The sequence below is a fragment of the Schistocerca serialis genome, chromosome 1 (assembly GCF_023864345.2).
Source record: "Schistocerca serialis cubense isolate TAMUIC-IGC-003099 chromosome 1, iqSchSeri2.2, whole genome shotgun sequence".
Classification (NCBI taxonomy): Eukaryota; Metazoa; Arthropoda; class Insecta; order Orthoptera; family Acrididae; genus Schistocerca; species Schistocerca serialis.
Genome location: NC_064638.1, coordinates 869,458,880 through 869,474,881, shown reverse-complemented (window position 1 = coordinate 869,474,881; position 16,002 = coordinate 869,458,880). Strand labels below are relative to the sequence as shown.

The 16,002-nt window shown below is 42.0% G+C and overlaps 1 protein-coding gene across 1 annotated transcript in view; it reads right to left on the bottom strand.

Moving 5' to 3' along the window:
- The window catches only part of LOC126485998 (CD63 antigen-like), a 65,699-nt gene extending 52,964 nt beyond the window's left edge, over positions 1–12,735 (bottom strand). The window contains exon 1 of the mRNA XM_050108917.1: positions 12,582–12,735. Coding sequence (XP_049964874.1) covers positions 12,582–12,647 — 66 coding nt within the window. The 5' untranslated portion in view covers positions 12,648–12,735. The remainder of the gene's footprint in view (positions 1–12,581) is intronic.
- Positions 12,736–16,002: the final 3,267 nt, after the last annotated feature.

Genomic DNA, 16,002 nt, shown 5'->3' with positions numbered 1-16,002 from the left:
TTCCTACAAAAAAAGTCCCGTTTTTCTCTAGGACTAATAGTTCCACGTTGAAGGGGTCGAAAAATCGGTTTATTAAAAGTGTTAACGGTATAAAATTAATGTTTATTGTTAAATGAATCAGGTTAAGAACAAATATTAAAAGATCACCACGTCTAATAGTGTAGTAGAGTCATTAAGGGATAATTTGTGTTTTGGGGTGAATAGTAGAAGGGCAGGTGAGGGTATGTCGCCGGATTGTGATCATACAGTTCCCCACTCCGTTCTGCAAACCAGAAAGCAAGCAGATTCCCCACCGTCTACCCCATCACATCACAAGAAGCAACTGAAAGATGTTTCAAAGTTATACCGAGCCTCCGCAGCGCGACTTACAAATCACTGGTGATTCAGCACGCAGACTTGCCTTGGGGTGCATTTTCGACGAAGTGCGTCAGCACTACATGGAACATTTGAGCTAATGCAACTATTGCATGAAACTTAACATCTGAGTGTGTCTGCACACTGATCTATACGGCCGCAGGGGAAATTTGTTCTCAGTCGTCCTGTACGACAGCTTTAATGTTCTTCCGGAACAAACTTGCCCCACAACTACTGCTGCTCGCTTTTCAGTTTACGGAGGCTACACCCCACCACCATTTTCCGGGCTTTTCTCTTACCTGAGCAGACAAAGGAAGGTAACTGAATGTTTATATAGGAGTTATTTTCAGTTCATTAAATCAATACATATTTACAGTTCAGTGAACTTTTTTAGAGTTACGTTCCTCTAAAGAATGGCTGCGAAATGCATATGGAAGTATTATTTTGTCATTGCTTCGTAGTGTTGGTGGGGATCTGATAGGATTCGTAAGTGCACTACGTCGATGCTGTCTATCGTTGAGATCGCATAGTAAAGCTGTGTACCCATGTCATTTTGTGACGAATTAATAACCAAGCAGTTACCGCACTTCTTTCACCTTTGTGTTACTGGTAGAGTGCACAACTTTTTCATTAAGAAATTCCTGGCACTTTTAGAGTGGGCTGCAATGAGTGGCGCCATTTACCACGCATCCACAGCGTGTATTGCGATGTGGGTATCAATGTCTGGCGGAATAGGACTGATCATGTTTAACTCTAGAACAGTACTCTGCTGTAAGCCATTGACTTACGTTGAAATGTAAATTTCCACGACACCTAGGGGGGACCTAGTTCTGTTGCAGACAGTAAATTTGCCTCTGAGTCTCTGCAGGTATTGGGAGAGCTGAGGCTGGAGTGATGCAGTGGATACTCTTCATGCTGCAGGAAGTATTCTGGACACGTCAGACAATGAAACCGACATTGACTAACACTTGGGACAGGCTCTTCAGTGTTACATAGTTGACCGCTCCAGCTGCTTACGTTTTGTAAATAAAAGCTAGTTAACCAGTGGAAATAAAGTAGCTAGGTGAGGTTATTTGGTCTGCCCACATTAGTGAACATGACAGGGAATGCTGAGTAGGAACACCCATTTAATGTTTGTTTTCAATCCACTTCATTTGGCAGGAAACATTTTATACCATTAAAGTGGGACATGAGAAAATACACTGGTACATAATAGCTAATGTAATTTTCACTATTAGAGAAACCAAACCCCACTTATTGGGTTATTGGCTATAATCTGGATTTTTCAATTTTGTTCTGGTAATATGATAAGGACGCAGCTAGATACTTTCTGATCCCGCGATCAGATGAACATTTTCTCAGAGTTTACTTATTTTCAAAATGTAAGTTATTCTTAGTAATTAGGTGAACAGATCTGTACCAGTTTGATATCAGTCTTTGAACTCTCGCAATAATTTTATAAATTTATGTATATGACAGCAATTTTTATTTCACAAAAATTTAAATATATAGTACTTTGAAAAATTTTGTACCACAGGAAGTTTTGTTACAGTTTGCACAAAGACTGTAGCAAATTTCACCGTTTAACCTGGAATGGTTCAGCAAAAAATTTTCGTCACACACTGAGAAATGGGAGCAGTGGAAAATGTAAAAAGATTTCATTATGTTTTATGCTAGAAAAACTTCAGCCTTAGCCGTCCCGATTTATTTGCTCTTTTTGATCCTCACGTAGCTCTTCTAGTGTGATGCTTCTAGCGTGCCCTTTTGGCATTGATCACTGATTTTGGAACCAGCAATATGGACATCAGTCTTCAATAAGTTTTCAGTGAAGCAACTGGCATCAAATTCTAGTTTCGTAAGGGTGGTAATTCTTCCAGTGTTACCATCAATGAACGCCAGACAAGCATGACATGACGAAATTTCAACGACAGTACATAAGCGTAGTGTCTGGGTCTTCTAAATGATGTTATGGAAGTTTTCGTTTGGGTTGTGTGTTGTGAAGTGCGCATTTTTTTTAAATAAATGGGCTCACAGCTCTACTCTCAGATGCCTTCTCTGATGGCACGACATAAAATCTCACAAACAATGAGTTATGTAGAGGGGGAGGGTGGGGGCGTGGTCTGCGCATTGGTTGAAACAAGAGCTTTTCTATTATTTGTAGCACGAATTGAACTCTGAAAAATTGAGACATTCTAAAATGCTGCAGAACTAGCCGCTGGCAAAAAACTTACCAATTTTACGTACATCCCCTTAAACCACTTTAATAGCTGCTGTTTTCCGATACCCTGGAACGTGGAACCTATGACAACTATTAGTCCTAGATAAAAATGAATAGTATCTTTGAAAGAAATTTGATATAGTTTAATTTTTACTGGGAGACATTTTGGCTAAGCACCACAACTTTCGAGTTGTTCAAGGTAAAGTTTTCTTTAAATGCCACGTCAAAACTTTTTTCAGGCATGCATGGCTCAAGGGTATTGTAAGATTCAGACACTAAGCACATTGTCAGGTATGGATTCCCCGATAGACTTAAACGATAATGGTAGAAGTTTTTCCTCCAATTGTGCCGGAGTCGCAAATGCGAGCATAAGAGATGGACAACCTGATCAAAGTACGCAAAGTGCAGGAGAGAGACCAAGGAGTCTTGTGTAAACTACATACGAGCAAAAAGCATATGCTCATATCATCGCCAACAACACCAACAGAAAATAATATCCCTGCACGGCAGTGCTTACATCGTAAAAGATTTTTGCACGTCCGCCTCGGTATCTGCGCGGTCAACGCGGCGGATTGCTAAGCGAAGGAGTCCGCTTTCGATTTCAGGCCGGGTCAGAGATTTTTCTCCACTTGCGGTCTGTTGTGTTGTCCCTACCTTCGTATCGTCACAGCTGCCATTACACTGTTGAGGTGGGTGGATGAGCACGGTCTGAAAGCCAATAAACTGAAGTTCTGGTATAAAGAAAGCTGGCATTGAAACCCTTTTTCGGCGAAATTTATTGCTATCTGGTATTAGGCAATTTATGATTTGCTGTGTTCCTTAAATTTTACTTAATGTTACTTGTCCAATTTTATCAGTGTCATTTTACATTCCTGTTTCATAATGGAACATTTTAACTCTTACGTTTCTCGTTTGACTTTAGTACTAATTTTGTCTGATGTAGGTTCGAATGTCTTATGACATTACATTAAGTAAAAAGTATTTGTGGTGGAAAAAGACTTGTTACACGAGGAGTCAAAGCGTTTAGAAAGGCAAGAAAGTAACAACTCAACGGACTAATAATTAACTGGTAACATTCGACGAGGGAGAACTGCATGTCCATATTACTGTTCTACAGAATTAATGGAATTCACTGCCAAAATTACTTTGAAGGGAGGTTAACTATTAATACAATTTCATTGAATTCAAGTCGAGTTTTATCGAGTACTGCATTTCTGAGTTGCGTCACTGTTCTTGTCCGGTTGCAACATACACTCCGCAAGCCACGGCACAGAGCTTCGCCGAGTACCAGTATTTTAGATTTTCTGTCTTATTTCATTCGCGAACTGAGCGAGGGGGCAATGACTATACACCTTCATACATGCTCTAATATCTCATTTGGTCATTAATGAACTGCCTTTGCTAGCTCCTTAATACTGAACTTCACACACTAATGCCAACTTCCCCTCAACCTTCAGTATTGGGTTGACCTGCGACTCAAGCTGGTGCTCCACCTTGAGTGAGCAACATTTGAGGACGTATTTCTGTGATGATCCATTAACGTCCAGTGCAATCACATTTTTCCGGATACCGTGGTGGTTGAACGTTTGTGTTCCTAACTGGCGCTTCAACACGCGTTCTCGGTGACGAGCGAGTGCCGGGGAGTATCGCAGCCCAAGACGCGTGCCCCGCTGCGTTACGTTACGCCTAAGCGGCGGCAGCCTCGCCTTGTCTGCTATGCGAGCAAACTGGTTTGGCAGCCGCGGGCCCGAGGCCCGCTGCCGCTGCCAAACGCTACTGCCCAAGCTCACTTGAAAACCATCTCTGTCTGAAGGCACCTGAATACGTTCGCGTGGGTTCAATCGACACTGCTACGTGTCAGTAATTCGTAAAACATGTCAGCCATAGCCATTGCGTAATCTCAACAGGAAAATAACGGGAGAACTCTCAAGCAGAAGGGCAGGAGAGTCCATATACAAACTTGCAATTTGTTTCTGTTTAGACTATCCGAGATAGTAAAACGTCTGTAATGAAATATCAAAATGATGGAACGGTGATGAACTATGCGCACGAAAACTGTTCCCAGCGATTTGATTGAACGCAGTCCTAAGCCAGATGCTATCTCCAGCTAAAGTGACCAACTGTCCCGTATTCCCGGAATCTCCCATTTTAACAATTTCCCAGCTCCCTTCCTGACCGCCTGTTTCATATTTTGCAAGTGATCACTAATTCCGCGAAGTACTATAGACCAAATTCCCTGCCCAACAGATCTCCAAGAATTTTCATATTCTAATCCATACTATTGTCTCTTCGTGCTTCTATTTAGGAGGAAATTTGTGTTTAGCGTCCCGTCAATAACGAGGTCATTGGAGATTGATCACTAGCTCACTTTAGGGAAGGATGGTAAAGGAAAGCTGCCGTACCCTTTCGAAAGAACCATCCCAGCGTTTGTCTTCAGCGATTGAGGGAAATCACGGAAAACCTAGATCAGGTTGGCCGGACGCGAGTTTGAACTGTCGTCGTACCGAATGCGAGTCGAGTGATAACCACTGCGCCACTTCGCTCTGCCTGTTCCTATGGGAAGTAGACAGTTTGGCTCGAGGGAATGCGAGGAGTGGAGAAAGGTTGACAGCTTATGCGTATAGGAGAGATCATGAGAGAGGGCTGCTTAATTGTCAGTATAGCCGGCCGGAGTGGCCGTGCGGTTCTAGGCGCTACAGTCTGGAGCCGCGTGACCGCTACGGTCGAAGGTTCGAATCCTGCCTCGGGCATGGATGTGTGTGATAGGTTAGTTAGGTTTAAGTAGTTCTAGGGGACTGATGACCGCAGAAGTTGAGTCCCATAGTGCTCAGAGCCATTTGAACCATTTTTTGATTTGGTCAGTATAGGCATTCAACGGATGCGTTCGTCTCGAACCGATCGGCAGGGGTGGTATAAAGTTATCAACAAGACTCGCAAAATTGTGGAGCTACCACGAAATATACCATATGAGTTAAGAGTAAAAATAAAGTATGCCAGTTTTTCATGTTTATACCCATAGTCACTCATTCCAAGGAAATACGATGTAGCTGTGCAATTGAAATTTATTGCGATTACATCTCCCTTGAAATAATGGTCATGTAAACTTAAGTGACATGTCTATTCAGTAGTTTGTATCTCTTTGCATTGCCTTCAATACATTGAATGTTTGACCTTTCTACAGTGGATGAATATACCACACAAATGTAAGAGGTTAAACGGACAATGTTAAGTATCAACTAATTTCAATGATGGAGCAATGTACATCTATAACTTATTCCAATTACGCAAATGCCTAGCTGAAATGGTTGTGTAATGACTGTTACAGTGACATAAGATATCTATTTAATGTTTCACGGAACAGCTGCATACTTTAGTGTTACACAATTTTTGGTATAGTGACGCCAGTGATGGCCTGGTCTTAGACCGAAATAGATCGTCTAACAAAATATACCGTTACAGCTCCGTATCGCATTGTAAAGTTCCTAACATTTACAAACCTATCTACCGTGCCACAAGATATTTATGAAATCAGACAAAGTCAATATCTGTAGGTTTCTTTTTCTTCCTGTAAGAAGTAACATGTTTAGCATATGCCTATCTGCAGAACGGAGTTACCTACAAACAAAAATCATTTCCAGATGTTTTTCACCCTGCCACAAACACTATGGTTAATAGCAAATAAGCAAATATCTGCAAGTTGCGTGGAACACCGGATAAAATAAATTAAGCTTCTCCACTGTGGATACTGTAAACTACATGAAAACATAGCTGTGACCAGCTACTTATGAAATATTTGTTTTCATAAACTAGCTTCATGGGCATCCGACTCTTCAAATGAGGCAGAAATTTGCATATCTATACAGCGATGTTGGACACTGGAGGTTTCTTCACTGCGACGATATGGGAAACACTAACGTATCGCCTCAGGTTACATGGAAGGCTGTCAAAAACTATTTACTTACTGTGGCAGAATGATTTCGGCGTGATCAAAATGGTAGCTCCTGTTAACACCAAGTCGCCCACAGCACTACAGCAAGTGAAGGAATTTATTTTTTAACAACTTGCCACGTAACATACGAGGTGAGAAAGCGTTTCCTTTCTTACCACAATGAACAAATGTAGAGTTCCCAGCGCCCTGCTATAAATATGCAAGTTTCTGCATGTCACCTGAATATCAGTCTGAAGAAACTAGTCCATCACAATGTTTCATAAGCGACTGATCGCTGCTCTCTACGTTTATATTTGATTACTGTTGGCCAATGTGGAACTTTGAAACGCACGAGCATTTTCAGCATTACGTGATTTGTGTCCGTGCATACCCTTAGATAACTTAGTAATACGAAGTTTACGTTTTATAATAACCACTAAGCTGATACTATATTTTTAAAACATTACTTTCAGCAGTTTCGAACAGTTTGTTAAGCAGCTACATTGCATTTACAGGGTGTATTTATCAATTACTGAATATTTAAAGTGGCATGATGCCTCTCCAAGAGCCCCACGTAAGTTATGAAAACTTGCATATTTCCTGTAGCGCTACACACGGCGTTGGTACCGCCAGCGTATTCTGTGCCTCTGTTAGCACAGTCACGTGAGAGTCGAGAAAGCGAAACACCATTAGCACTGACAAATAGGCAGGTATTACTAACGACACGCGTTCTTAACACGCACTGGCAGCACAAATATAGAACACTACCATACAACCACGAAACTACAATTTAGCACAGGTAAACCATTTTAATCTAACCAAACACTATTCGGTTTTAATATAGTGATAACAGTGCATTTTGGAACTTCAGATGCATACTCAAGGCCACTGGGAACTTTTCGTTCAAATATACGGTTCGGTTTCTAATAATGATTTGCTCTTAAGTACATCTTTTACCTCTTGAGTAAAACTCATTGTTTCCACCTTTTAGGTCCCACTTTACTGTATAGGTCACAAGTCACATTCCTTTCTCTGACGAGTTCCCTGTTATGTTCAGGACAACGATTTCGGAAAGACGAGTGAAGTAATGTTCCAAACGTAACACTGGAAAATGCTACAAACAACTTCGAAACCGCAAATCTAAACTTTAACAAAATGTAATATTACTCTTGTTGCAAATTCTGCACTTGTTTCATGGGCGGACAAAAATATCCAGACTTAACTGACCAATCTTTTCTGCTGTCTTTAAGCATTGGTATCTTCGAGATATACACTGAAGCTACAGAAACAATGCAATTCGTGCCAAGAATCCGATAAGTGCACATGTGACAATACGTCAAGAGTGATGCTCCTGACTCGAATCCTGTTACATAAACCGGCCAACAAGTGTTCGGCTCCAATACGGCGTCAAGGGCCGGCTAGCTTCAATCAAGCTTCGTTGCCACAGCGATTTCAGTGTTCGACTGTTTACCGGCGCTCTCTCTGCTCAATAAAACAGCGTGTTATATTTGCCAGCCTGGCCATAGAGCGCATGAACAATTTTGAGAAACTGTCGGTGCATTTCCCGGCGCAAAGAAAGTTTATAGTACCTGCATGCTACCTACCGCACTTAGTTTTTCCTGAATTTCGTGTGATACTGCGCCATATAAGGTATTAGCAAGTACATGCTATCAAGGAGCCAAAACTAAATACCAACAGCTTCCTTGAACACTATTTCCTTTCCGGGATCTTTTCCTGTGCTGTTCTACTCTTATTTTATAATGCAGTGCTTTTGCTGGGCAAATTATTTCCCTAAAATATACGCTGCAGAAAAAACATTTAACAAAATTGTTTCATCTCGTGCGACAGACGAAAAATGTTTCACTATCAGTTTTCGAACTAACCATTATCCTGGAAAGTTTCTACCAATTACGCATAGCTATTTCATCTTTACTTCATACATTCCTACTTAGAAACAGACATACTGCCTTAAGAAAACATCGCTCCACACTACACTTTAGCGACCTGAGGCTGAAAAATGACCCTTATCAGTTATTACTACGCGATACCTTAAATGACAAAGCTATGAAACTTTTGCTGTAAAATCTGGCCTCTTTCTAATAACTGATGTATGCTCGGTGATTCTAGTGAATAATTCTGTGGTTATAGAAGTATTTATTCAATTTTTATTAAAAATACAACTTATTTTTCTGAGTACCTGTAGCGCAGTTTGTACATATTCATGTTACTACCTTACCTATTTTTGCCTTTGTGTATGTCACATTCTGCAGATACGCATTTGCTAAACATTTCACTTACACGAAGAAAACACCTACGAAAGCATACCACCTATGTTTTTGCGTAATTGGAGTAAGTTGTCAGATGTACATTGTTCCATCATTGAAATTACGTCCATTTAACTGCCCAGGCATCCACTGAACAAAGTAGGTCAAATATTCAATGAAGCATTTAAGGCACTGTAAATGCTGTACCTGCTAGTGAATAGAATGATCAGTAAGTTTGTGTAAACTCGAAATGCATGTTACATTAATAATTGAATTACGAACCATTTGCATTTTTTGGTTACTACATAACGTACGTACTTTGGTACAGTAATTTAAGATGTGATTAAGGTTTCGCGTAACAGCTGCATATTTAAATGTTACGCATGTTTTGTACTTTGGTACAGTGGACCCGGTGATACGAACCTAGACCGAAATCGATCGTCTGTAACAGACTACACCGTTACAGGTCTGTATTGCTAATGCAGTTCTTAACATTCATTGAAGCTGTACAACACCTCTATAAAATATTTTGAACTGTATTCAGTGCTTTATTCCCTATGCAGTCTTTTAACTTTACCAGCTTTCCGAAGCTGGTCGAGTCCTAGACCGCCTTTTGGTTTGTGGCAAGATTAGTAAGCTGTTCTTGCAGGTAGGAAATTGAAGTGTTAGCACCTGCTGGCAGCTGATAGCACGCGCCACCTGCTGGCTAGTTTCGTAATCGCAACCCAGCGATGTTAGACGCGGAATGCTGGTGAAAGCGGCCCTAACCTGAACCAGATTTAATTCTTGCTCCAGCCCCTCCCTGCCTGCCCTGTGTGCTTTAGGTTACCGTGTCATCGGTGTCTACATCATACCATGTAAGCCATAGCAGACAAATCTCACCGAAAGCTTTCCATCGAGGAATGCTCTTCCCAAACACCACAGCTGTTTCTAATACTTTGAACTCTTCATGCAAACGCAACAAAAATTACTTTAGTCGGCACAGCTTCACAAAACTCCAAACTAGACTATACTCGTCGGTACGATCTAAGTAGTGACCGCCTTGCCTTTTTCGTTCAAAAATGGTTCAAATGGCTCTGAGCACTATGGGACTTAACATCTGAGGTCATCAGTCCCCTAGAACTTAGAACTACTTAAACCTAACTAACGTAAGGCCATCACACACATCCATGCCCGAGGCAGGATTCGAACCTGCGACCGTAGCGGTAGCATCAAAATACTCAGATTTTTGATGCAGCTTTTGTGGCTTTACACGTTTAATTTTTACACTAAAATGTGCGTTAAATGTGGCGTGAACTTTGTCACTGAGCTACGCTACAGATCACTTAACATCCTTTATTTCACATTCGTTAGCTTCATCTCAACCAGGTACCTTCCAACCTAGGGCAGACCTTTACCTACTCTACAGATTAACCAATCATAACAAAGACTTCGTGGTTCGTCCACTACCACGCCGTAGCCCACGCGTCCTTACCTTCGCTATGTATACACTGGTGTCGAGACGCTTGCAGGGATTTTGCCTATCAGCTGCTTCGGCCGGCCGTACGAACAGCACCCAGTGTGGCCTCCATGAAATGGAGAGCAGTGAGGGGACAAGCAGGCCCTGTCTCTCCGTGGAAACGGCCTACCTAGCATCAGACTCTGCTCATTACGCCACAGGCGAGCCTCGAGCGCGCGCTCCTGGCTACAAGCGCAGAGCCAGGTGTTGGTAGAGCGCTTGTTCTAGCCATGCAAGCTTGCCAGCACAAAACTTTCAGCATTGTACGTGCTCTACGGTATCGTGTAGGAACGATACCTTAAGTCTATTAGCTTCAAGCAATCTAAATTACTTTCTTGGGTTTGAGGTCCACAAGTTATGCAAAACACCATTTTTCTCAATACCCAAACATGTTTCGGCACCACTGTGCCATCAGTGGGTTTTCGTTTTTATTTTTCTTTACATTTAGTGAGCATGAATTTTCTGGACCACTTTCACAAACCACAATAACACTATTCTGGTTTAGTGTAAACCGTTTTACTACGTTATTTGTGGAAAATAAATGTTATAGCTACGTATGCATCACAACATCTCAGCATGAACCGGAGAAGGGAAGTGCTTGACACACGAAAACATGACAAGCTGCCTGTCATAACAAAAGTGGTCCAGGAAATTCATGCTCACCAAATGTAAAAAAAAACGAAAACCCACTGATGATGGCACAGTGGTTCCGAAACATGTTTGGGTACTGAGAAAAACTGTTTTGCATAACTGGCGGACCTCAAATCCAAAAAATTTTAACTGCAAACACGGCCAATACAAGTAACTGCAAATCAAAAAGATGGATAAATCTAAATTACGTTTAGGTATAATACCCTTTGTTACAGTGGCGGAAGAATTAATGGATATAAAATGGGCGGATAACTTTCTGGCAAATAGCTTCGTCTTTTAGAAAATTCATTCACGTAAATGCCTATGTTTTTGCGATCATAGCAGTTAATAAAACTTTCGTCAGTGTTGTAAGGTGTCAAAGTCACTCGCCGAATACAAAGACGTTGCGCACTGCAACCGTGACCGAAATTTAGGTTTTATTCAGTGGCAATTTCCAGACAGATGACAGTTTGCTTGGTACCATCGCAATTTTTTAATTAGACATCACTTAACATTCCCGGGTATTTTTCACATGTGACAAACTAAGGCAAGTGCCTCATGTTCATAAGTAGTGATTATAGCAAGTGGTTTTAATTATCACCGACTCTGAAGATGGCAGTATGGTTACTGAACATAATATCTGAAATATTCCCCTTCTGGGTGTCGCCTGAAAGACGGTTGAATAAAATGGCTAAAATTGACAATTTTGGGTCGTGAAGCATACTACAGCAGTACCATTGTCAGTCCACGAGAAAGTAATGGACATTCACGACGAGATTTTGTTGTATTAATATCTACCCGGACACAATATGGACTAAAAAGTTAGGAAACTGTCCCGAACAGTGAATGCCCGAGTTTGAAGCGATACCAACCAAGTTTCTCGATACAAACTATAATAAAGTTTGAAGTGCCTGTTCAGCTCTTGTTCTGCAGCCAGATCATACGCTATACACACTGAAAGATTTTGACTGCAGTACGCTCTTACGGAAGACCAAGAAACTTCTGGTCGCTACAAATTCAACAAGAGAATGCACGAGTGTAAGTAACCGTATGTTTATATCAGGTTGCTATAGCTAACATAATTCGAACACGCCATCTGATCCAACTTTAACTTTCCGGAAGCCTCATTCGTCACTACCATGCAAGAAAACCAATTACATTGGAATACCGTCTGACATTAGTAATACTGAGGCTGCGGTCTGCTGCCACGGACACTTTCACTTCAGGCGGGCCAACGTGTCAGCGCTGCCCGATACAAGCTGCTCACTCACGTGCTTGCAACAGGGAAAAGCGGTGGACAAGACTTCCGCGTGGTGTGTGGTTCCAAAGTTCCTGATAAAGAGTGGCAAATCACCGACCAGCAAACTCTTGAGAGCGTTTACCATCTAGATTTATACACAGAACCGGAAACAATTTCTGAAGAAAGCGGCGACACGGAAAGGGGCGGGGCAGATTTGCGGCGACAAGGGAAAGTCGATGGCCCACGCGCCGAGCGCGCTTAAAGTGACACCACACAAGAGAAGCAGTAGGCCGATCCGACGAACTTGCGGGTGCAGGTGGCCGTGACGATGCCGCGCAGTGAAATCCGAGTGACACCTTACCCCGATGAACCTCGGCACGAGACATAGCTGTTTCTTCCTGTTCATGTCCGGGCGGCGGCGCGAGCGATAGATAAATGCGAGCACTCACTACGAAGATGAGGTTGAAGATGAAGAGCAGGTATTTGACGCAGGCGGAGCTTCCGCGGAGACCCATTGCGCTGTCGCTGTGTCCGAGTCGCTGTCTGCGCGTCCACTGCGGCGGCTGCACGCTGGCCAACTGGAGACTGGCGCCTTGCACAGCCGACGTGGCCGCCGGGCCGCGGGGTGGCGGCGGTGGAGGGGATGACCGGCGCGCCAGCGCAGCGCACCACGCCGCGCCGCTCCGTGTTGACACGTCCCTACGTACAGTGCTGTTGTTTGACGGCTCTCGCGTTATCACAGAACACGTTGGCACACCATTTGTTTCTCTTGACGATAGTCCCCAGGTAGGTGCTCTGTTTCGACGCGGTCGACAATACTTAGAAAAAGCTGCACTTTACTGTGACGAAAATTAAGGAGAAACAGACGTCGGTAATTAAGAGTACATTGGCGATGAAATGCATTTCATCGCTGAGCAGTAATGCTGTTGCTTTTGGAATACCTGTTAAACAGCAACAACGGGTTCTTTCTTAACTCTAGAACACTTAAATAAAGGGGGAGGCATGTCACGTTGCTACTAAACTGTCGTAAAGTTTACTAACCCCACATTTTATTGAAAGGAAGTCATAATTTATAGATTATGCACTAGTTAATTACAATTGTTAGATCCTCAGTGGTATGTTACATACTAAATTAAGTACAAATATCCTGTTTCATATCCAACTGCAATCGTAAATTTTACGAGGGTTTAGTAATCCTGCTAAACTAGTTTCTGCACAGAAAACATGCAGCAGACTTTGTAGGGTAGTCCTGAACATTCAAACTCACATTCTGTTTTTACAGGGGTTACGCATATATATATATATATATATGGTGTTACAAAAAAGTACGGCCAAACTTTCAGGAAACATTCCTCACACACAAAGAAAGAAAATGTTATGTGGACATGTGTCCGGAAACGCTTACTTTCCATGTTAGAGCTCATTTTATTACTTCTCTTCAAATCACATTAATCATGGATTGGAAACACAGCAACAGAACGTACCAGCGTGACTTCAAACACTTTGTTACAGGAAATGTTCAAAATGTCCTTCGGTAGCGAGGATACATGCATCCATCCTCGGTCACATGGAATCCCTGATGCGCTGATGCAGCCCTGGAGAATGGCGTATTGTATCACAGCCGTCCACAATACGAACACGAAGAGTCTCTACATTTGGTACCGGGGTTGCGTAGACAAGAGCTTTCAAATGCCCCCATAAATGAAAGTCAAGAGAGTTGAGGTCAGGCTAGCGTGGAGGCCATGGAATTGGTCCGCCTCTACCAATCCATCGGTCACCGAAACTGTTGTTGAGAAGCGTAGGAACACTTCGACTGAAATGTGCAAGAGTTCCATCGTGCATGAACCACATGTTGTGTCGTACTTATAAAGGCACATGTTCTAGCAGCACAGGTAGAGTATCCCGTATGAAATCATGGCGGTGAATCGAGGAAGTACAGTACATACTGACGAAACTAAAATGAGGTCTAACATGGAAATTAAGCGTTTCCGGACACATGTCCACATAACATCTTTTCTTTATTTGTGTTTGAGGAATGATTCCTGAAAGTTTGGCCGTACCTTTTTGTAACACCAAATAAATGCGAGTAGGACTCGCGCACCGGATGTTCCGTACAAACTTAATTATATATGCAGATAGTTCATCCATCCCCGGAATCGCGAATCTAGACCATTTTTGGTTGGTATCGATACAAGCAAGATTATACGTCTGCCTATTCCTGAGAAAAAGTTGTCTTTACAGGAGGACAGTCAGTCAGATAACAAATAACGAAAAATACTTTTTCGTTTGTTGAAGATATGAATTAACAATTTACGGATTGTTTTTTTACAGACGAATGGAAAAACTAGTAGAAGCCAACCTCGGGGAAGATCAGTTTGGATTCCGTAGAAACACTGGAACACGTGAGGCAATACTGACCTTACGACTTATCTTAGAAGAAAGATTAAGGAAAGGCAAACCTACGTTTCTAGCATTTGTAGACTTAGAGAAAGCTTTTGACAATGTTGACTGGAATACTCTGTTTCAAATTCTAAAGGCGGCAGGGGTAAAATACAGGGAGCGAAAGGCTATTTCCAATTTGTACAGAAACCAGATGGCAGTTATAAGAGTCGAGGGACATGAAAGGGAAGCAGTGGTTGGGAAGGGAGTAAGACAGGGTTGTAGCCTCTCCCCGATGTTGTTCAATCTGTATATTGAGCAAGCAGTAAAGGAAACAAAAGAAAAATTCGGAGTAGGTATTAAAATTCATGGAGAAGAAATAAAAACTTTGAGGTTCGCCGATGACATTGTAATTCTGTCAGAGACAGCAAAGGACTTGGAAGAGCAGTTGAATGGAATGGACAGTGTCTTGAAAGGAGGATATAAGATGAACATCAACAAAAGCAAAACAAGGATAATGGAATGTAGTCTAATTAAGTCGGGTGATGCTGAGGGAATTAGATTAGGAAATGAGGCACTTAAAGTAGTAAAGGAGTTTTGCTATTTGGGGAGCAAAATAACTGATGATGGTCGAAGTAGAGAGGATATAAAATGTAGGCTGGCAATGGCAAGGAAAGCGTTTCTGAAGAAGAGAAATTTGTTAACATCCAGTATTAAGTGTCAGGAAGTCATTTCTGAAAGTATTCGTATGGAGTGTAGCCATGTATGGAAGTGAAACATGGACGATAAATAGTTTGGACAAGAAGAGAATAGAAGCTTTCGAAATGTGGTGCTACAGAAGAATGCTGAAGATTAGATGGGTAGATCACATAACTAATGAGGTGGTATTGAATAGAATTGGGGAGAAGAGGAGTTTGTGGCACAACTTGACAAGAAAAAGCGACCGGTTGGTAGGACATGTTCTGAGGCATCAAGGGATCACAAATTTAGCATTGGAGGGCAGCGTGGAGGGTAAAAATCGTAGGGGGAGACCAAGAGATGAATACATTAAGCAGATTCAGAAGAATGTAGGTTGCAGTAGGTACTGGGAGATGAAGAAACTTGCACAGGATAGGGTAGCATGGAGAGCTGCATCAAACTAGTTTCAGGACTGAAGACCACAACAACAACAGATCATAGGGGTTACCGTATAGGTTTCGATGAGTGAATTTCCGAGTGTCAAAATATGTGACATAAAACGCCGTATCTTTTGGCTTTATTGACCTAGAACCTTACATTTATCACACCGCTAAGGGTCTGTAGACTTTAGTCTGTGACATAAATTTCAACTTGATAGCTCTAGCCGTTCCTGAGAAAAAGGTGTCTTAGCAGATGGACGGAAAGACAGTGAGATAACAGGTGACAAAAAATGTTTTTCGTGCGATATTGTTACAGATTTACAATTTTAGGAATTTTTCTTTTGGTTGTAGTGTGAAACCTTGGTTCTTGCCA